The following is a 23682-nucleotide window of genomic DNA, read 5'->3' on the forward strand; positions in this document are numbered from 1 at the left end:
CTCCGGGGTCACTCAGACCTTGACAATTTGAAAACAGCTCGGCGTGTCGGCACCGAATTGTGCGAAGGACTCTGAAACTGCCGTTTGTTTTTGCCCTCATTTACGCATCCAAATATTTACTGCCTTGCGTTTTTTCACAAAGAATGGCCTCTAGCTAATAAAAGTTTGGCTTGCAGGGTAATGAAAAAGAAAAACATTTGACAATATGCAGATTTTTCGTCAAATTAAGTAGGTGACGTCATGAGAGTTGTTTGTTAGATGTCAGTTTATAGCGACGTTAGTGTAAATGTTCGAAACTTGGTTAGCTCGGATAAAGCAATGGGTAAAATGGTCACTGGGGAAAGAATGGGGGAAAATCTATTACCCCCTTGGCGGTGCATATTGCGTTGGCGTCGAATATTTGCCTGTGACACCATGCATGTACACAACTTGGCCTGGTTGGCACGAACTGGGATAAAACTGGAAAACAAAAATAGACCCCAACTATTCGGGATAAGATGATTGAATGACAGCCAGACGTATGTCCGTAAACTTTCCATCAAAGGTTCACAACTAGCCGTCAGGTATTCTCTGTCGGGCGATTATAGCGGACCTCTATTCTTTTTGGGGTGACCCGTTGATAACGGAGGTTTTGTCTCACTTTCCGGCTTGGATAATGCCATCCTTTGCTTGCCCATCAGTCCTATAGTAAATCACTCAATCGAAAACTTAAGCATTGGGAAATTCCTTTCAGCGCCTACAGATTGGGGGTCGGGACAACAATTGTAGATGTGGTCCTTACTTGGGTGTGGAGGAGCGCTCTGCGAGAACGTTAAGGCACCATGATGGCCTTCTAAATGTTTTATTATTGTGTTTATATATATATATATATATATATATATATATATGTATATATATATGTATATATATATATATATATATATATATGTATATATATATATGTATATATATATATGTATATATATATATATGTATATATATATATATATATTAAATTCGACTAGTGCTGTTATCGCAGTTGTGTGCTGAATGTTTCAGATATACTTGGCGGTAATCAAGGTTCGGCCTATGCGCATTGGTTTAATGGTGTATCATGGCGTGCAGTAAAAGTATCCAAATAGGAAACGATTCCGACACGCTCTCTCACTTTCTACCTTTTCTAAACATAGATCTCATCTCCCATTCCCACTTTCTCTGTTTTCACTCTCTCGATCGATCTGGTTTGGTTTGGTTTAGGTGTACGTGTCGGGTAAAAACCATGTTCTTGTCGCGACAACTCACGTGGGACTGATGTGCACTTAAAACAAGTCGTTTATTAATTTTCCCCGTGATTTCCACAGACTGGGCGGATGATTACTAACGCAATTTCCCGCCACGCCAAGGGGATTTTCTCATCGTTTGCAGTTTGTTGATCTGCGTTGCAGATGAGAATTGATTACACTAATCTGTGTATGCCCTGGTTATGGAGTAGGTGGAGTCCACTTTTTTCATATTTGGCAGCTAATTAACGCTGTTGTCGCATTTCTTGTATTTTGACGCTGAATCGCGGCGGCCAGGTAATGACACATTGTTCTTCTGCTCGGTTGGGGGGCGCCACCTACATTAACAACACTGTGTATTATTTTTTTTTAATTGTGGGAAGCTGAACTGAAGCGAACGAGGACTTTGGTGTCGATATTTCCCAACTGGGTGAAACTTTAACGCCCGTGCAATTTGAAGTTGTATTAAAATTATGGTCTACCTATAATTCCCACTGAAATAACACATTTATTAGTTTTACCAGAGTAAGGCGGGGCCTGATTAACCAGGTCTCCATTTCAAGTGTATTTTATCCCTCGTCCAAACTTTGATGGCATTGAAAACGTTTATAGTAAATCCTGTGCAAGCATAGCGCTAACAATGTGGTGTATTTATTTTGAAGCTGTGTGACTGAGATTGTGTGAAAACTTAGTCATGACAATTATATTCATATGGTCTGGGGTGGCTCACTGAAAAAAAAATGCTGCGTTTATTAATGTATAAATGTGATATGAACTACTCGCAAAAGTGCACCAAGTTCATGAGAACATGGGGGAAACAAATTGTTTATTTTTAAGTTCAAGTGTGAACGTTGCCCTCTGCGTCCACAAGGCTGCCAAATGTTTGACATTCTTCCACTCACTCATGCAAAGAAATGTACAAGTGTCAATCTGACGGGGCTCGACGCGCTAAAATGTTCCTATGAATATGGAAACAACATTAACACGGCCTGTACGGTAAATCTAATTAACGTCGAGAAAAGAGTTTCATTTTTGTTTTGTATGTACCCCTAGTAGAACAAAGAGGGGGCTGTTGTCACGTTTTTCTCGGAGTCGGTTGCTAATGTGAACACGGCGCTAATGAATTCGGTGGAAGCCATTAACACTCCTAAGACGCGCGTAACTCCATTCCCAGGGCGGAAACAAAAGTGTTTTTGACAGTTTTTTTTTTCCTCCCAAGAATTAAGATACCTAGTCTATACAGGTCATTTAATGTTTTCTAAAATAGTCTCCCTAATATATACATATATATATACATACATATATACAGCCCGAAAATAAATAAATAATATTGAAGAAAAAAAAAATATTATCATATATGTGTATACTAGCAGAATAAGTTAAAGTAGAAATGCATCTAAACTAAACCGGGTCGGCAGCCGCCGTAGAGTCCAACAATCACATCGTCGTTTGTATGCACCAGCTCTTACCGCAGCCCACGAACACGGGGACTAACTAAAATAACTACGCACTATGACTGCGCGTGGATTTTTATACTACGGTAGTTTTATTATGTTATTGTTGTCCTTTAGGTTTTTTTTCACCCGCGTGAATTGACTTCTGTGTGACGAGCGACTGTTTAAAACAATACATGTATCCTTGTGTGCTCGGATTTCCATTATAGTATTGCGGAGTATTGATGTATTACAACAGTAGTGAACAACACAGATTTGCTGCCCGATAGTTATAGGACAATACAACGTAGAATGCTCTGTACTCGATAATGTACAATTTATTACAATATTATTTGCCACGCTTTGTATATGTCGCATAAAACATTAAGTTCTTATGCACATAGCGGCGATTATTGGAGGACGGGCCTAGACAAAAATGTTTCCAACCCCTATAACTGGTCTTTAGTTACCTAATTTTCTACTTCTTTTTAAGGGACTTCGTTCTGGAGGGGGGATTTCATACAAACATTTCTGCTCTTTCAGCAAGGCAATGGTGGTTTATTTGAGGTGTTGAAAAGCGAGAATATGGAATGAATACTAATCGCCGTAAAGGCGGGGTCTCGCTGTGTACGGTTCCTGCTCGTATTTCACCCGTCCTGTTTGTTCTGCGATGTTCTGCACACTGAATAAGATAGCGACCCTGTCCATGCCCCGACTTTTTACTACGACAGAGCGACACGTTATATACTATTAGTTTAGATGTTCCAGCATGCAATCTCTGACGCAACGAGCGGAACCCATCTTTTCCTATTTTTTGTTTTAGCTTTATTTACACACAACCTCGAATAGAGTTAGGCGTACTAGGATGGTAAAAAAAAAAAAAAAAACTTTAAAAAAAATCTGCATTTTGCCCCTCCACATTCTAACGTAGACTGAGATGACAGCTAGAAGTACGCTTAATTGCATAGCCCATCTCCCGGGCTACGGTTGCACAAAGCAGAATCAGCTATTTTTCATTAGTGTCCGTTGATTGGCACGTGGACTGGATGTCAGTCAAACAACACGTCGGGTAAACACCTGCAGCTGGAAGTATTTTTAATCAGAATTGAAATGACAGCTCGCTTCCTTCATTGGGGTGATTATCCAGTAATTGACACTTTTGACTGGCCAACTCGCGTTTTGATTGGCTGCTGGGATAATAAAATGTAAAATGGTGACGCCTAGTCCCGCCCCCGTGGCTTAGCAACTCGCCAATTGTCACCTGGCTACGTCATCTGTCATTTAGCTAACACAGCTAAATAACAATCTATCAGAGCTGTCAACATACTCGTCGCTGATTGGTTGCCCCATCGCCTCTGCCAATCAATAACACATGGACGTGATAGGCAAACGAGCCCAAAAATAACCAGTCTTTCTGTCGGAGTAGACGCTAGCTCGACTCGCTCTGCCTTCTTACAACAAACATTATCTGCTGTTCCAACCTCTTCTACAACACCATTATCTACGTGGTAGCAGCAACATATATTAATTGTATACTATGATGGAACAAACGGACTTGAAGCAGGTTTCCATGATGGGCTCAGGTCAGATTTGCAGTTCGAACCCGACTACTCCAACCTCCAGTTCCGCCAACAAAATGCTGGGACCTGACCGTGTCAAACGTCCGATGAATGCCTTCATGGTGTGGTCCCGTGGACAGCGACGTAAGATGGCGCAGGAGAACCCCAAAATGCATAACTCTGAGATTAGTAAACGACTTGGGGCCGAATGGAAGTTGCTGTCGGAGGCTGAGAAGCGACCATTTATCGACGAGGCCAAGCGACTTCGGGCCGTACACATGAAGGAACACCCCGATTACAAATACCGACCAAGACGCAAGACGAAGACACTTATGAAGAAAGATAAGTATGGACTCCCCGGTATGATTTCACCCGGTGGTGGGGCTCCTGTTCAACGGGCCGTCGATGGTATGCAGTATCCACTCAATGGTTACATGAATGGTGGCTACCCAATGATGCAACCAGACCAACTGTCAGCGCACACATATCAACCCCATAGCCTCGCTAGCGCTCAATCACAAATGGCGCAGGCTAATGGCGGACTTCACCCGCGCTATGACATGCCAAGTCAAATTTACACACCTATGTGTACAGCCGGCTCCTATGTCAACCCGCCGACGAGTTACACTATGACAGCACCTTACACAACACAACACAACCAAATGCACCAGTCTCCGGCAGCGGTGGGAATCTCCAAATCAGAACCAATGGTGAGTGCGGCGACGGCGGCAGCAGTAGCAGCGAACCGAGGAAGGAGCTGTCCGGGCGATTTGAGAGAAATGATTTCCATGTACCTACCGGGTGATGCCAACGACCCAAATGCTCGTCAACACAGCAATGCCATGGTGGCACACCAAGAACAATATTCACAGAATCCGTCAGGAGTCGGGGTAAACGGTACGGTCCCCCTTACGCATATGTAATAACTTTATTTTCAAACTTGTCAAAAGTCACATGCCTTTCTATATAGACTGTTTTTTTTACCAAGGGAGCTCCTGCTTATTTCACTCAATTCATTGCCGCTCACCTTTGTACCCGAAATCACAACTTGGGGTATGTTGTATAAATAACTTTAATAGCTCTGTTTGATCGAGCGAGCGACTGACTTCGGCCACGAAGTTGAACATAATTTTTTGTAAAAGTCCCGAGGAAGGAAAAACTTATTGTAGATTAGAAGTACTTTAAAAAACACAGGTGAATATTTTGTAACAAAACATTGAAAAATCCAAAGGATGCAGTCAGTCACAAATGTTTATCTTGCGAACCATACTCGTCCTTATTGTAAAAAAGATGTTGAGACCGTTTTTTTATTATTTAAATGTACGTTTCGTATAGAATTCATTTTTTTTGTTTTAAACTCTGACAGCTACTTTGCCTACGCACCACTTAACGTCGCGCGGTTTGATACTTTTGAGTCCGCGCAGAAACAGTTTTGAGTCCAGTTTGTCATGTTCCAATTTCGCTCTAAGTAATTTATAGCAAGTTTTCTTTGGACCATCCATATTTCTTTTTACGTGGAAAAAATGTCTTTGAGTTAGGTTATTTTCCTACAAATGCTGTTCAGTTGTCTTAGACTATTCACTTTACTTGTCATCTTATTTTTTTGAAGTCTTATATTTTAGGCTTTTGTACAAGCCGGTATTTGTATATATATATATGCACACAGTTCTAACCAATGTTCTTATGCCAGATTGACGAGTTTCGTTTTGGAAAAGAAAAGATAAATAAATTAAAGTTTCAAAGGATATGCAATTGTTGTTGTTCCAATTCTTTGCAGTCTGAATATCAGAGGGCTTTACTCTGACTTGATATACAGTGGCGGTGAACGCGCCTGGCAAAACAAGGTTAACTATTTGCTAACTTGTTACCAACCTCTGTAGATCAGTTCGTGTAAAGCTGTCTTTTGTGGACACGCAACTGATGTTCTCCCGCCCCGAATGGCTATAAAGTAGCCTCAATTCCCTTCTCAGTATGAATACTTTATCCCAATAATTTAGGTTGAATTTGATTGACCACACTACCCACTAAATGTGTGTGCATATAGTATTCATTCGCATCGTGGCTGTTGTGAAAGTTTAGGCTTGCCAGAAAATCCCATTTTTTTTTTTTACAAAAAAAAAAAAAGAAGCACATCGTGGTTCGGATGGAATGTCCATCACTATTTTGATGATAACTTGTCGGCCCCATTGATTGGCTACGGTCATGTCATTTATATTAAGTCCCTCCCCTTCAAGATTCTATCACTTTCCCTCGTCAGAGACGTTCTTGAAGCAGATCAAGTTGGGGTTTCGTCTAAAATGCGAAATTTGAACATGATAAATGGTGAAATCTTTAATGAAATAATACGAGTAAAAACCACAAACCCATTCGAGCAAGTGAGTTCATTTGTTCCTTTTAATAGAGCATTGTGATAAGGGGGAATTCCCAATCAAAACAATGTGATAAAACTGTTTCTGCACGGTTATCGAAGTATCAACAGGGCAAGATAGGTTCGGGCAATGGCAGGGCTCGTTCGGCGATTCGAATTTTAATAGCAAAACCACTTTCTCCTAAACAAAATACATTTATTTTTACGAGTTGCGTCAATCGACTGACTTCCCTTTCCTTTAAGGTGCGGGGGTTGTTAGGACGGGTTAGCAACCTTTTATTTAAACTTGTAACACCGACGCACGTAATTTTCTAGTTTGTCGTGTTTCTGGTCCTAACATAAGTGTAGTACTGTTAGGTTATCGGCCTAAACGTACATTTATTTCGGCTCCGCTGTTCATGCAAGGAGACACCCGGTTTGTTGTACCAACGCGGTCACCGGGGCTCGGCCTTGGTACTGACACAAACTGGTGGTGTCGATCAACAAACGCCCGCCATATTTGTTAGTATGATTATGCGACTGCTGGACAGTGTTAACGCTGGAATCCCAAATAATAATTCATGACGAGTCCTGGTTAAGAGTAAGCTCATAATTCCCTCCGTCATGTGGAGCCATCGACCAACTACCTGTTGATCGTCCGAGTTCACTGTACGCTCTGCCACTGTCAACGACTGATTACTACAACCAATGAGTAGTCTTGGCGTGTCAACCAAATTTTAGTTGTGATTAACGACCTTCTTTCAGTGTATTCCAATTCGTTTTAATGCTTGAAAATTCCACCGTATTCCCCCGCACTTAAACAGCATATGTTCCCACCGTAAAATGTACGCTGTTGTCGTTTTAATCGTCGAAACTGCCAGTACCATGCGGTCTGTGGCAACGTGTAAAAAATGGTTTCGACCCTCGAGTAGCGTAATTCTGCGTGTTCTCATCTTTGCACACATTTTACACTGCTGTTTACAGTTTTAGCTTCGAGCTTAACATACTTTTCTAAATCCCTACACTCTCGACCACGCATTTCCACTCATTAAACAACATTAAGTAACGCGAAATAATTTCATACTTAATTATATTTAATCGCCGCGATGGTGGAAAACAATCCCAACAGCTTTAGTCTAGTGTTTGCACTAAGTTGACCGAACTAGGACAGGTATTAGTTCCAGCCCGTGTTATTGACAGACAACCGCCAAATAGCGTGTGGTACTCCCTATCTGTGCCGAGCCGAGGCAATGACGCACGTTTCAAACATTAAAAAACGTGTTAATTGAAAGTCTCATCTACGATAAATCGCGTAGCTATCATCGAAACTGTCAAAAATACTACGACCTGTAGTTTGTAGTATTTGTCCATTTAATTATGACTGGCATGGTGATCACATGAGCTACCATTTGCTGTTTTCCATCACACCTAACTTCGTTAGTTAGAGTCGGGGATCCCGACCCGTTGTAATTTCCGTTCCCCTTTGTATAGTAGTCGAGTCTATGTCCAACGTCGTGTTTCGGTTGTTGTTGTTTTTTTCGGGAATTCCACCGTCCCGCCAGTGAATGATCTTCCAGCATATCATACGCATGCTTAAAAAAGTATTAGACCAAGTCACGCTTGGTTATTCCTGCTGAAACCTCCCTGGTTTGGTGAGCGTCGGAGACAAAAGCTCAGCTCATTGTGGCAGAGGTCTTTTATTCCGTCATTGTTAACAACGTACTTCGCTGGCTATCGGTTTGTGTGTGTTACACTCTATCGTGCGAGTACCCCACTCCTTGTGTTATGGTATATAGGTATATATATATATATATATGTGTCTACGAATTTTGTGGACTTCGACCTCCCCATGCGTCTTTGTGTCAACTCGAAAAAAAACACGATAATGATCGAAAATTGCCGATCGCTGCGTTGTTAGTGTTGATAAACACAGCCGACATTTTGCGGTAGTCATTTCTCTCGCGTAATTGACGAGGCTAGGAAATGAATGGAGGCTTTTTGGTCCGTGTCATCAGCCATTATACTATGCATATTTATTAATACACCCAATTTATTCCCACGTAATTCTTTTTTTAAAGGCTCCAACGAAAACAGGATTTTTACTCGGAAGCTTTGTAACGAGAGCGAAACGCTCAGTGACAATATGTTCTAGGAGGAAACTAGTTTATCGACTCGGGGACTAGTTTTGAGTCTAAAAGAGCAGAAAAATAATAACCAGAGTCAGTTAAGCCTGGGGCAGTTTATGATTTCGCGCCTATGTATAAAAGGTAGACGAATCGACGGATTGCCCATTAAAATACATTCACTCGGCATTTAGGGCCAAGTTTAGTTCATAATCACTGATATGGCTAACTCCCTTTATAGGGCAACATAGCTTTGATATTTTATCGCCCACAACCTTTGCCGCGTTTAGCAATCTACAGCTCGAAAAATGTTCGATCGGGCTTGCTTTATCGGGTTATTTTCTTTCTGTGAGAAAGCGTGTCGACCTCAAAACACATGAAGCCTGTACGCTCCTCAAGCGACGTGGAAATTTGCATATTAGAAATGTAAATAACAAGCCTAAACATGCTCTGCGTGACAGGCTGTGTTAAAACTGACCTCAAAAAAAAAAAATTTAATAACATATAAAATTCACCCTTGTTACATGGAGAAATTCTACAACGCAAATTCTTAAATTATTAACGAAAACTATGTTAACGAGAAAACGAAGCTATTTGCCTATAATATCGCAAAAGCACGTGGTCATTATCAAATTATGCGTGTTTTTTTTCTTCAAAAATACAGAATAAACTAAAATGCATCGCAGAAGCTGCGTCTCTCCGCGCATTAAAACATTTGAGTTATCTGGAGTGAATATTTGTATATAGTCCATGCATTAATGATAACACTGTTAATATATCCAGTTTGATTAGTTGTATAGCTAAAACATATGCCAGGAATGAAAGAAACTGTTTAATAGTTGACGAGTTGGAAATAGCACCGTGAATTCATAACGATATTACTACAGGCACCGTATACCGAACGTATTTATTTTTAATAACGATTCTATTTTTGTATTTATTTTTAAAGTATACTACTAGATACACAAGTTTAAATGCGAAAATTCAGTAATGCCGTAGCGGTGAGGTGAGTGTACAATGTGTGTATGTTGGGAGGAGGCGGCGGGGGGGGGGGGGACTGGGGCTTGGGTATCAGCTGTTCCACAAATCGCTGTTTTTAATGAATGTAAAAACTACTCATTTCACATAGGGATCCCCAACGCGCGAAAAATTGACCACCTGGTGAGCGCTGAAACGGTGTAGGTAATTTTGTAGATAAAATGGTGAATTTTTCCTTCCAGTTCCCGTCACTAATTAGCGTGTTTTCGCTCCATTGTCCATGATAAGTGGGATTTTAACGTCCAAATTGCAATTGTTTGCCGACTGGAACATTTACACTTGAACCCTGGGCTTTCATTTTCTTAGCGGGGCTCCGATTGACTTGATTTATCCTGGTGCGAAATTGGATAATAATCTTGTTCCCCAGATTTTGTGTGTGGAGTTGCTGTCATCATGACCTTTCAAGACAAGCCTAAAATATAACATATTGGTCAGGGCAACCGTGCAGGTTGACCATATTTTAACGTGTTCATGTGAGCTCGTGTGTTAGTTTAATGTTTTTAAAACATTGCCTGCCCTGCAGTGATGTTATCCATACTAGGTCCAACTATAGCCAGTGCGCATGACCCCGTCATCAATGTCGGCCGTCTTTGTTGTGCATTGACGAACCAGTGATATATAGAATTCACAAAACAAATATTTTTAGAAGTTTTAATGGAGATTTTTAGTTTTCTATAATAGTGATTATCGGAGGTACCCGGAGCTATCTTCACATCAAGCGCGGGACTTTTAACAGTGAATAACTTGACCCTAATTAGCATAAGATTGCCTCGTTTGCATAACAGATGAAGTCTGTGAAGTGATACTTGCTCTACTTTTCGCTAAGAAACTATTATTGAAAGAAATGACCCGGCAACTGAGTATAGTGAGTGATTTCGAAAACATTAGAAATGCTAGGGGAATGGTATGTTTTGAGCATAGATCTGTTGCTCGTTAACAAATGTTGGAATTTCAATATTATTTTTAGTTCGTATATTTCCGTTCGGGTTTGAGGTTTGTAGACCGAGACGTGTTTTAGTTTACTTAGCTTAGTTACGACCTTCCTACCTTTTAAAACTGCTTTTAAATGTTTAGGCGTTCGGAGTGACCGTTGTAACGGCACAATATTGACGATCTAAATCGCACAGACAGGCAGACAGTCAACCAGTACGGCAGCTATTGGTAGTAGTATTAGGTAGCAGTCAATGGGAGTGACGCGTTGTACACAACTGATAAATAGGAAAATGGATAGTGTCCCCAATACCCTTTTGTAAACACAAATCATTATCGTATAGTAGAATAGCCACTGGTTTCTTTCTCTCTCTCTCTCTTCGCCTCTACTATCATCGCACTCCACTCCAATAATATTCATTTAAAAAGCTAAAGTGGTTTAAGAGTAAACTCAAATATCTTCTTATTCATTCACTCACTTCAAGTTCTCGTGGAACTCCACTTTTAATCATATTATTATCATCCTCATGATCACCAACCCTCTTTGCTTTCATCATTTGCATTCGCTCCCCCTGAACTTAGCACTTCATGTTGAACGTTATGCATGTGCACATTTTTTTTACGAGAAAGGGGAGGGGTATTTTTTTCTCCCCGTATGTGTATCTTTGTTTTCGTTAGAAACTAGAGACCTTAAAAGCATTTCCCACCTGTTAGATATGCGATGTGAGATCGGTCCTTATCCTAGGATTCAAAGGGAAGTTGGTCGGTACGATCATAGAAGCCGCTATTATTGGAAGAACCAACATAATGTTTTATTATGCCCCCATTACCCGGTTATAAGACCGACCACGTCCCTTCTCCCAACTGAATATTGGATAAATATTTTATTTTATATTTTGTTATTTATCATCCATCATCGGTTTTAATTTTGGTAATAGGCTTGGATATCATCGGCTGTTTCTTTATTCATTTTAATTTACGTGATGGCCAACCTTGTTTTTTTTTTCGTTGACAATTTTTCGCGCATTTAATATTGATCATGATAATTATATTGTTTTCTGCAGGTGTCTCTCACTACGACCACGAATTAAAATGAAGGGACACACAGTATGAGGATGAACGAACAGTCAAGCCCCCTGGATGAGAGCGTATATAAATGTATGCAGTTGTTTACACTACGTGTTAACCCTTTGAACGCAAAAGTTTACTTTTGTTACTTTTTCGCAAAATAAACCTGCATATATTTTGTAAATGAGCAATATTTGTAGATATTAACGGAAGTTTTTGTCTAAAATTAACAAAATATACATAACAATGTGTAAAATGACGGGGAAATGGCGGCGTTCAAAAGGTTAAAATGGCCGAACTATAGGTCACAGGGTTGTGTTCGGTGTGTGTGTGTTTTCAGAATCATATTTAAAACTATTGCGGCCCACAATTAGTTTTTCTAGCTACAGACGTACGCTCACGCAGTAATTTTGTATAATATTTAGCCTTAATATGATAACCCTTCGACTGCCATTGTATATTGTCATCTTTCACTAATTAAACCCGCTTGAAATTTTCGAAAGTTCGTAAAACAATTTAGACCTTCGGCTAATGAGAAATTTTGTCTATCTGTTCCAAAATTAACAAAGATTTTGTAAATATACATAAAATATGTCAAATGATTCACCCACATTTTGGTGAAAAACAAAATGGCGCTCGAAGGGTTAATTGTGTACAGATTAGAACGTTTTTAACACGTGACTTTCAGCCGAATTGGTCAATCCTGATTTTACCATTTGGGCCACACATACTTGTACATAGTTGCATTGCTATTTTTTTTATATTCAAAGTCGTGGTTATTTTTGTAGTGCCTTGAATTTCTAGACTTGCCTTTTATTGGGCGTTTACCTTTTTTATTGTCAAGGTGATGTTTTTTTAAAGCCCATAAGCTCCTGATCTGGTACAGCAAATTCATTTATTTTAGTCGGTCTATCATATTTTAGAATTTTTAAACAAAATCTAACAAAAGTACCTTTTATTTGATATATTTCTCAAGAGAGGAGCGAGAATTGCATTTTTATTGAATATATATTTTTGTTTTTTTTATTAAAGATGCCTGTCAACGTTCATTTTTAGAACGTTGGAATACAAAAACCTTAAACGACAATTTTCTCTGAAAATTTATTAAACTCATTTAACTCTGACAGGCTGACACATTCGTGCACCAACTGATTTGTACTATATTTGTTGAACGTTCGAAGTAAACTTACCTTGTTATTATTATGTAAAAGCATCATTAGAAGTCTTGCATGTCATTTGTTTATCACGTGATCAAACCCCCCTCCAGCATGGTATTTACCTTGTTACGTCATGATTCAGATTACCTATCGCGGTGGCGTGCACACGTATCATTCCTGCTTTTATTTTTATATATTCCAAAAAAAAACTCGATATACCATTATGATTAAGAAAAACGTTGACTGGCGTGCTTTTGTTGTTTACTACACTTTGAAACCAGACGAAATGCCGACAGTTTTGTTTAGTAGCGTCAAAAGATTGGAATGCGTACGTATGCAATATCACCCACCCGGTCAATATTTTGCATGACCCTTCAATACCAATCACCACACAACACAACACCCCCCTTCTTTCCATAATGACTGCCCTTGTCCATGCTCCCTCTCCTCGCATCGCTGATGATAGCATGTATTTTTTATCGAATTGACAGTACATAACCCGTTCATATGAGCTTGTTTTTAGTACATCTCGGATACAAAACTTTCAAATTAATGCTTGCTCTCAAGATGGTTATTTTAATGTAAAAGTCGACCGGCTGTCCATCTAACCGTCCCCTTGTCGTGTTATTTAATTAATTCGGGGTTTTTTTAGCGAGAGAGAGGAGAGACGTAGAAATGTATCATCTAATTGCCAAAGCTTTATTTTCCCCGCAGTTAAATAGCCCAAGGGAATTTTAATATGGACGAAATACGACGTTATTGGTGTCAGCGGCGTTATTTGCTCGGAACTTTGCAATGTACGAGTACGTGTGTGAGTTTAAATCAATACTCCAGAACACGTTCATCGCGCATCTATAATCATATCTGTAAAAAAAATTGAAGAAAAGGTGTTGATTTCACTTTAAATAGGCTTGTTTAGTTTTCCGGCAGCAACTTGTCACAGCAAGAGATGCTGATAACAGGTTGTGTCCCCATCGCATCAACACATATAAACACTGTTGTTATTGAATCGTTTCCTAACTGAGCTGGGAGGTTTTAGTTTTTGGTGAAAACAGACTAAGCGAAACTGGCCAACAGTTCGTGGAGTGCTAATGGCCGGGGACGCCTTTATCAGGGAGGAGTATTGTTGTTCTGTTGAATGCAACGCTGTCTTATTAGCGGACAGACCCCCACTGCGTGGCTAGTAGCAACATGAACACCCAGGGTGCAGACTGAAAACTATGAATGGTGGCACCTATTGGGCAAGTTGTCCAACAACCACCCGTAACGCGACATTCCATGCCATATTTCTAGAATGAAAGGGGGAAAAAATTAGGCACTACATTATGTCAAAAACGTGATGCTTTATCCCCATCCCCCACGTGGACGGACTAAAATCATGTTTTTCCCCTGCCTTGTTTCACGTGACCCTGGTAGCAACGCACTGGGAGAGAACAGCGATTTATATTCGTTTGAATTCTCCTATTATCAAATTATATACAACAATGAAAATGTGCTGTCAATCTCGCCCGAGAAACACAAATTATGGTCGCCAGCAGTACGACCTGCCTATTTCTAATTGCATTGATGGCAACCACCGGGAGCGACCCACTCTTATAACGCGCATTCGCAAATTATCGCCAAAGTTACGTGAAAGTTACTAAACTATTTCAAATGAGTTTCCTGAAACTAGCCTTCAGCGATATTATGTTTTTATAATTGTATATTCACGGATTACTATTATATTTACTTTTTTCTACTATGACTTTCCTCTTGCTTTCGTCGTAAACAAATAAGTAAAGTGTCGTTTGGCTTGGATACTTGGAAAAACACTATCGTTGCGCATTCAAGGCCTATGTGCCGATTTGTTAATTAGTAAACTTAATTGGCTAAGACGGGACGTGTTTTTTCACCCCATTGCTTAGATTGGTATTTCAGCAAAAAAAAAAAACGTAGCTTAAAAAATAAAGCAATAATAAAGGTTTTTTTTTTGTCAAACCAGGTGGTTGTTATTGGCGCTGGCAAGAAAGCTAGTTAATCAAGAATAAAAAAAAAACGTGTAATTTCACCGTATTTAAACACAGCCCGGCACCGTCGTCGTACCGCCCAATTAAGCTATACACCGAAACTTTTCTTGGTACACAAGTATTTCTTTTTGTATCATCGTTAATTTCTATAGTGTGTGGAGAATTGTTACACTTTCTATGACCAGTTTATATTGTGCTCTGAGAAAGGCGCATTTTTATGGAAATCCTCCACTCAATAGTGTTTTTGGTTGCTTTCAACCGCTGGAACACGCGCCACATTGTGTTCTTTTTTCACTTCTGAATTTGCCATCGTTCGAAAGGGCTGCCAGCAACAACATTTCTTTGGTGTTTCTTTTTGTTTGTCAGTTGATTAACGTTCACGCAGTTTGTAGGAAGTGTTTCCAAACGTCTCCGTCCCTAGTTTGTTTAAAGTCTTGGCGATCATGATTCGTGCTTTGTGTCGACGACTCTCAAACGAGGATCCGGCACCTAGCCCAGTCCCCGGTCCGATACGGGACTGTGGGCGCATATTGCTCATCTACAGACAAAATTGGAGGACTGGGCGGTGAGGACAAGTTTATTTGACTGCTATACTCAAGAGGGAGGACATTAAGGTAAAGGGGTTCGTTTACCAGATTGGAATCTCCGTATTGGCGCAGATTGCCACAAACAAGATGGCGACCACTTGGGAGTAAGTGAACGAGTCATCGAAACCTTGAGGTAAATAGCAAACGAAAACATCTTATGTTTGCATTAGTGATTCAAAGTGAAGGGAAAATTACAACCCAGAGCGGCGAGTGAGTAGTGGAATGCTCGTGTGTTTTTGTTGTTGTTTTTATCCTCGTATAAATTATGGTTGCGAAGATGTACACATTTTATTTTAATATTGTGCTGGTCGAACTGTTTTTGGTTGCCTTTATGAACACCTAATCAAGTTTGATGAGCGGACTGGATTTGTTGTCCACCCAGTGGCCACTGATTCGTTGAATTCTTGTGAAGCGAAGCGAAGCGTAACGAGAGGCCCTGATTTCAACCCTCTTATGAAAAGGTGCGCATACACAGTGAAAACAAAACAACCGATCACTTGTAAAGAAACTGTGAGAAAGTCCAGAGAATGGAAGCGCCGAAACTTTGGTACGTGTTAGATCTGTGTTCCCCTCCCCTGCCATTACTGGCCGGTTTATTAAACCAGGACGCTTAATAAATGCGTACAAAAGCTATAGAACCCGTTGGTATTGACTGACATGTAGACAGGCATGCAGGCAAGGAGAGGCAGTCGGCACGATCGGCAGGTTCACATTTTACTTGCATAACTGGTCTTGAAAGTTGGTCGTATTATGCTTGTTACTCTTTTTAACCAATCGTCGCCATGCCTTTTTTCATACTCGTTTGTTTGGTATCGGAACTCCCCTCAGTGAGACTTCCCCAGCATATCTCGTATGTGGGCACAATCTAAAACATGGGTGGGCGTGCGGGGGGGGGGGGTATCAATTGCTAACTTAATTCAACATAACACGTCGTCTGCTACCAAAACTTTCAACCTACCATCCACGGGAGATGCCCACGTCCATGCTCGATTCTTTAAGACAGGGAACCTAAACATCGTCCCTGTTCGAGATGTTAATAATCCTCCCACATAAGTTGAAATTAAATTATAACTTTTTTATTATAATTTTAAGTGTAATAAAACGTGTTCATTCTCGCTGATATTGACGTGGCTTCGAGAGTGAACCCCTGGGTGATGTCGGCGACGAGGTAAACAACCCCCAACCTAAATTAATGTAATTTGCTCGAATTAGAGACAAGTACCATCGCGCCATTCAATTTAGAATGAAAATAAAAACCGATACCACCACCAGATATGTTCTAGACACGTATTCTTTTAACACCGTCGTTTAAGATTAAATATCATTCCTACCAGTGGCACCATGTAACTCTCGTAACTGACTTTGCGAAACAATAACAGTTCTCTGGAAACAAGGAAAGAATTAAAATGAACTTAAACACAGACAAAATTCGTCAATTTTAATCTTCATATACACCAATTAATTATATTAATAGGGTTGTTGTTCCACTCACGTTCGAGATGTGTAGGTATGACGTCAGCAGTGAGGTATGTTGGAAAGTAATACCACACTGCCCATGAGCAAACGGACACGCTCCTCTTCAAAAGTAAATATCGAAATTTTAGGGAACCACTTGAAAGTGGGCGCTACCCCGAAAAGTCTCAAACACGTCGACATCACCACTGGCGAAATACTGAATCACTTGTAACGAGATGGATGACTCGAGAGTTGTTGTCACTTTTTTTGGGTGTGTTCCGGTTGAAAACAAGCCGTTTTTAGCCGACGCGATGTGTCGTCACCCCTATCACTGATTAGACTACAGCGAATAATACAGCGGTTGAAACCACGTGGTCTTGGGTGGTACGCGGTGAGACGCTACTGGAATGTCAATGATTACCTGTGTAAAGCGTAGTCGGCCGGCATCTTTGAGAGAGGTAGAGAGAGAGAGAAAAAACAACCTACCGCACTACGAGCTCTCTGAATCGAAACATAGATGATGATTTCGTTTCACCAATGACAATACACACACAAAATTGTATTTAGATTCTTTTTTTGGAAGAACCTTTCGACCCGCGTGTTTAATGAAATACCTTTTCAAGACATTGTACATTGACGAGAATTGGCTTTGACTTCATTTCCCCCTCTGCATGAGGGTAGTTTTACTAACACAGGAGGAGACCCGAAACTCTGAGATGGTCTCCATGTCAACCGAATTGACATCATTGTTTTCGATTTCACTTCAATAAGTTCGTCTTGATTTCTTTCTTTAGCTGCATGTAGCTTCGACATCCCGATAGAACCACCGTCTGAATGCACTTCCATGATTTGTCAAAGCCATTCTACAAGACGAGGAGGGGGGGGGGGGCAACATGCACGCATCTATTGTTGGACATGCTCCCATTCCCGCCAACTTGTTTTCAAACATTTGACATAATGTTGTTTCCTCGTAACCTTTCCGGAGAGTTTATATCTCCAACAGCAACTCCTTGTTCGAACACTTTTGGGTTTCGTTGCTCGCCGGAAACAGTTTACTCTCCATGGTCGCCATTTTACACATGACAGGAAGTCACTGAGATTGCATATTTTGTCTCTGAGTCAGTCTTCCTCAGTCATGTTATTAGCGGAGTTCACCGACTTCACTCGCCCCTATATCTCTCCCACACTTTTTCAGTGTTATTATTAATTACCCATTCCAATCAGCGAGGATAACGAGTCAGAAATTTAGTGCTTAGTTTATCTCAGATTTTGATCGACGTCACGTAGACACGTCAAACGTGCCTCGTCTGCATGCAATGGAACCCTCAGCTGTGGGTTCCCGCCAAATTTTAAACAAAAATAAAACATAAAAACGTCGTCTGCGTAAAATTATCCCGCCCATGAATGTATTTTAATGAAGTTACATAAATGATAGTTCAAACAAATGGAAACTTTTTTTTTCGAGTCTGAAAATTTCAACTTTGTGTTATGAATTTAACTCTTCAATTCGTTTAAAAAAAACAAAAACACGACGTATATGCATGAACATGACTTGGATCTGTAAGCGCCGCTCTTCACATTTTCGGTCCTATAACAGTGACACTTTTTTCCCTTCGATAAAAACGCATCAAATTTAATCGCTGAGGTGACGTCAGTGGTTGGGCGCTAAAATTCTCGCTGGTTGTTAAAGAAAACAAGAAAAATTCTTAACACGCTATACCGTGCCTGCCCAAGTTTGCCCCAGGCCACTTTGAAAGAAAAACCACCGATCCCGTTTTGTTAGATTCTACTCTCTCTTTTCATAACATCTTGTAAAGCGCTAAATTGTGAATGCATGTTGATTTTTGTCAGACAAAACGCATCGCCGATATCGACACATTATCGTAATGCGAGATCCGACCGCCGTTTCGAGATACGAGTACTGTACAGTAAATGTATTACTAGTACATGGCGGTAGCTGACAAACTCAATATATGCTCGTCAACGCAAAAAATAAACAATAATAAGAAAAAGAATTCATTCCAAATCCTAAGCTACACCCAAATACGCGAATATGACGCCACGTTTGAATGTGGATATTCCGCAAACATTTTACCAATTTCTCCTCCAGCTGCCTAGAAACGCCGGTACATGTTTTCTCTGTTGCATGACGACATTTGCCAAGCCAGAAATATCTGTGTTTTCAGTAAATGTGTTCATCACAATAATTGGAGAATACCCGGACAAGATTGGCGTATGATACTGTTATCCGCATTGTCAATGAAATTATATTGGGAATTATTCCGTTCGCTGACGTTGTTTGTAAATGTCGGGCATCCTGATCTTGCTAGCCTGAACGGGTGACGTTGTAAAAACAATAATGAAGGCTGGACAGATTGGCATTACTACAACGACAAGGCAACATATCAATGTGAGATTATATACATACATCAAAAACACACAACAAAAAAACAATAAAAAAAAACATTGAAACCAGTTCATGCCGTCGTTTACACGTAATCAAAAAATGAACGAATATCCCAACACATCGCGATCATTGCGACAAAGCATAAACAAAAATCACCGAATGACTTTATTTTCAACATTTATTCGGTTGACCTAAACATTTTTGAAGCAGGATCATTTCCATCGCAGTGAGTTGTTGAGAGCAGGAGGAAGTTAGGACGTCATTCAATCAGACTCTGCCCAATAATAATCACGGTGTTCGCAATTACGCGGGAAAATCACAAGCGGTAATTTCTGAAAATGTTTTTGGCAGAGAGATAGTTTTGGCTTGTTAGTCTAGTTTACCCTAATTGCTGGTATTTTACGGCATAAACCTTTGGGTAATCGGAGCCCAATAATGACAACGATAGAGGAGCTCAAAAATCGGAAATAGCTCTCTTCGACCGTCATCAATATTATTTGAGAATTAGCAGTCCCTATGTCCTTATTAACCGGCCTGACTTGCAGCTATGTCAGTGAGCGAGTAATGTTCCAATCTCATCAAGTTCGTAGTATCAAAACACGACAATGTGTCAATTCGGCACCCTGTTTGTTCCCAGGCGTGTGTACCCACGCGTGTTGTTGGTGGTGTCATGGAGGAGGGGGTGATGGCATGTAAACAGAATTCCGCCTGGAATTATCTCTGCAAATTCACTCACTACCTTGGATCACGTGTTTAATCAAATTGTTACCTTATATCTTGAATAAAACGGGGGAATCGTATATTCTTTAAGAGTATTAACGATAATATAGCGGGACAGACTGATGACTTCTCTCCCCGATTACCGATCCAATCTCTGTCGCATCCCACGTCCGAATTTCTCAAATTGAAAACAGTATATGACCTCGGCGACAATATTATTAACTGCGGAAATAATATTAGAAATGATTCAGAAGTTGGAGCGTTCAAACAAATTTGACGCGTGTTTTGTCTTTATACATGATCCATCGCGTTTTACATTAATTTTGAAAATTTACTCGACGAGATCTCTCATCTTCTTTACCTAATTTATTCCACGAAACTGAAACTAGATTAGCGCCGATTAAATTTAAAAACCCTTTCCTTTTGGAATTAGTTCATTACCTTTTCGTTCATTTTATCATTTATTTTGCAGTCTCCTGTCTTTTCCAACCATCCCCACCACCATACAAATACTACTTGAAATATGTGGCAGCCGACCTTGTTTGATGAGGCGATCATCACCGCAGCCAGGAAAATGCTTGCCTTGTCACCGAGATATGATTTATGGCCGTTCAATATTTTATTGTTACATGCACCGGTACAACCGTACCTTTAAAAAAATTCACATCAAACACCACAAGTAGGAGTAAAACCAACATCGTTTTTTTGCTCACTTTGGGATAAATATGTTTGAACTTTAAATAATAAAAAAAAAAACGTTAATGTTTGAGTATGATGCTGTGTGCGTAGTACAGAAGCCATGGCAGATGCGTAAGGGCGGTGGCAGGCCGTAAAGCTTAACACGTGGGGAATGTGGATTTTTTTTCCTATTAGCATGTAGTATCTCCGGCTATCTATGCTCCTGCGTCGGTAGATGACGACGCGAAAAATTCACAGCATGCTCACCAAACCGCTATATGTACATACATGCATACATCTGTTTGCTTAGCAATTTTGCGACCATACCGCGCTTGATTTTAAACGATATCAATGTTTTCAATTTATTTTCCGTATTCTTCGACACAATTAACTCGAACGCGAACGCTATGAGGCTTATTGTCTTATAATTGGGGCGAAGGAACACATGGTTCGGGGGCACCGTAACAGTTGTTGACTGGGTGACAGACGGGACTTCTGTATTACGGCAGCAGGAACCCTACCCGATTACGCTTGTAAATTGTCTCAAATCGCTTTAATTGCATTGTCATGGAAAACAGACTACAACCCTTACGTAACATTTGTCTATTATCTCTTGATGGTGATGATTTTGGTTATTGACAAATAATATCCCAAAATACACGTAACATTTGACACGGTTCCAATCTTGTGACAATTGGTAACACGCCCATAAGCTTGGTTTTCTCTCTCGCCACGTCAGTCTCTCCTACTTCAATCTCCCAGTCATACTTATCTTGGGAATTATTGATAGTGAAAGTACATTTCATTAAAAAGTTGTCCATAACATATTGATAAAGCATGTGTAGGGAGACATGTTTGAGTGGCTGTGTGTATTTATCCTACAGACAGGACGTTCGAGTCGAACTTGGTGCGTTGGGTATCATCATGTATTGATTCCTCGTATTAAATTCTATCATAATCTCTCTCTCCCCCAAATCAAACATACAAACGAACACCAAAATATCTACATGAAGTGTTAAATTGTACGCGACCGTGACGAATCTTGTGTAAAGTTTTCAACAGTATTCAACTATCAAAATTATGAAATTAAAATGTACACCTCTAACAGGGGCAGACTACTCAACATTTGTGCCATATTAAACCAGGGACGTACCAACGTCAATTCCAAGTTCGACCCATTCCCACACATGATGGCCGCGTATGTGGGGGCCGGGATTCCTCTAGATGAATGTCAAGTCGTAGTGGAGGGTACTTACATAAGGCAACATATAAAATAGTGGGAAAAGTAGCAATGTCTGTATTGTGAGAAACTCTTCTATTTACCGTAACCTGAAGTAGTTTCCACGTGGATTGGACTTCTCAAAAGCCGCATAGAAATCGAATGACAAAGACGCGTCATAATAAGGGGGGGGGGTCTACGAAACTGGTACATGCATTGCACATTCAATGCGAGCGTTGTTTTTAAAACTGAGAAGGGATTATGCACTTCTTAATAGATTAAATCTAAATACTATTTCGGATTTAGAAGAAAGGTGGGAAACCTACGTGTAACAGTCGACGGCACGTCCGTGTACGTTATTGGCACCGCTAGTCTATCTTTTCACATCGAGTTCCGTTCTCATCCCGGGGGATTCTATTGTTTCAGGGGGGGGTCATTGAAAACAGACTATTGACTAATTGACCATTGATTTCTTGAGAGGTGTTAATCCATTTCCCACGGCATCTTTACGTTAAAACAAAACATGGTGTACAGCGAAAAACAAAACGTGTGTATCTATCTATCTATCTATATATATACAATTGACAACACGGTGAACGAGGAGGAATAGGTTTCCACTGCAATATTGCCCATCATCATCAGTGGGTCCGCTTCCGCAATCGTTTTTAAAAAATAAAACATGGGAATCGAGAGTTAAGCCATAAATGGACGAGAAAAGTAATTCATCGCAATTGTGCGAAATACATCTAAATCCAACATAAGCTTGGTTAAATCCACCCTAGATTAAAAGGATAGATTTTGATGAGTTCGATTGGCTCTCCCATAATCTGTCAATCGGTACAAATCTCCCTGTAGCCAGGGCCACTAAGAACATGAACGTTTCATTGCGACGCCTGCGATACACATTAAATAATGTATCCCCCAATAACGTCTTACGGCGTTTACTATAGTTCACTCATTTCTTTTTTCGACTCCTTCGACAGGGTGTGTTGTAATGTATAGACGTACGTTGTTTTCGAATACATAATGCATGAACTACAATCATTACTACAGTTCTACCACTCAGCTCCGACATATTTATTTGTGTATCTATGTGTTTACTTAATTATTATTATTATTAATATTATTAGTATTTGAAACTGAAATACTTGTTCGGATGCTACTTCAAGACACAATAACGTTATATTATTATGCCGTCCATTTTCTTCTCTTTCTTTCTTTCAAGTGAAATATTATCAGTTTAGCTAATTAGTTGAATATGAATATCTTGGCTAGGGTTGATTTATTTGTCACAATTGCGGGTAACTATGGCAATACTGCGGAGTATATATACTGTAACCGTACGCCATGCACACATCTACACACGCTCCAATCTCCTTTTCACTTCTCGCCGAATTCAACTAAATTGGAAAATATACTACCTCTGGTGGCTCAGATTTCGTGTTTCTCTTATGTTAGTAACGGAATGTATAGTCATGGTCAAGGAGAGAGTCGAATTCTTTGTGGAATATCGTTTTCAGGGCTCTATTTACCTTAGAGTTTTTTTTTTTTTTTATATCACCGGCGTTTGTTTTTGCCTACATGTGTTTCGCTTCTGCTTCAACCTCCAGCACGCATAACGTTCACTGGGGACATCTGTAACTTATATACCGTTCGCAAGCTTCCAAGTCCTTGGAGAATTCAATGCATTCACGGG

General features: G+C 40.1%; 1 protein-coding gene across 3 annotated transcripts in view; it reads left to right on the plus strand.

Annotated features, from left to right (window-relative positions):
- The first annotated feature begins 4042 nt into the window (after positions 1–4042).
- The window catches only part of sox1/2/3 (SRY (sex determining region Y)-box 1/2/3-like), a 28829-nt gene continuing 9189 nt past the window's right edge, over positions 4043–23682 (plus strand). Inside the window, exons 1-3 of one of the 3 annotated variants that reach the window (XM_085493832.1) lie at positions 4043–5148; positions 9671–9727; positions 11754–12970. In XM_085493832.1, coding sequence (XP_085349958.1) covers positions 4230–5148; positions 9671–9681 — 930 coding nt within the window. In that variant the 5' untranslated portion in view covers positions 4043–4229 and the 3' untranslated portion in view covers positions 9682–9727; positions 11754–12970. 3 annotated transcript variants of the gene reach the window in all.

The sequence above is a fragment of the Saccoglossus kowalevskii genome, chromosome 1 (genome assembly GCF_978046115.1).
Source record: "Saccoglossus kowalevskii chromosome 1, keSacKowa6.1, whole genome shotgun sequence".
Taxonomy (NCBI): domain Eukaryota; kingdom Metazoa; phylum Hemichordata; class Enteropneusta; family Harrimaniidae; genus Saccoglossus; species Saccoglossus kowalevskii.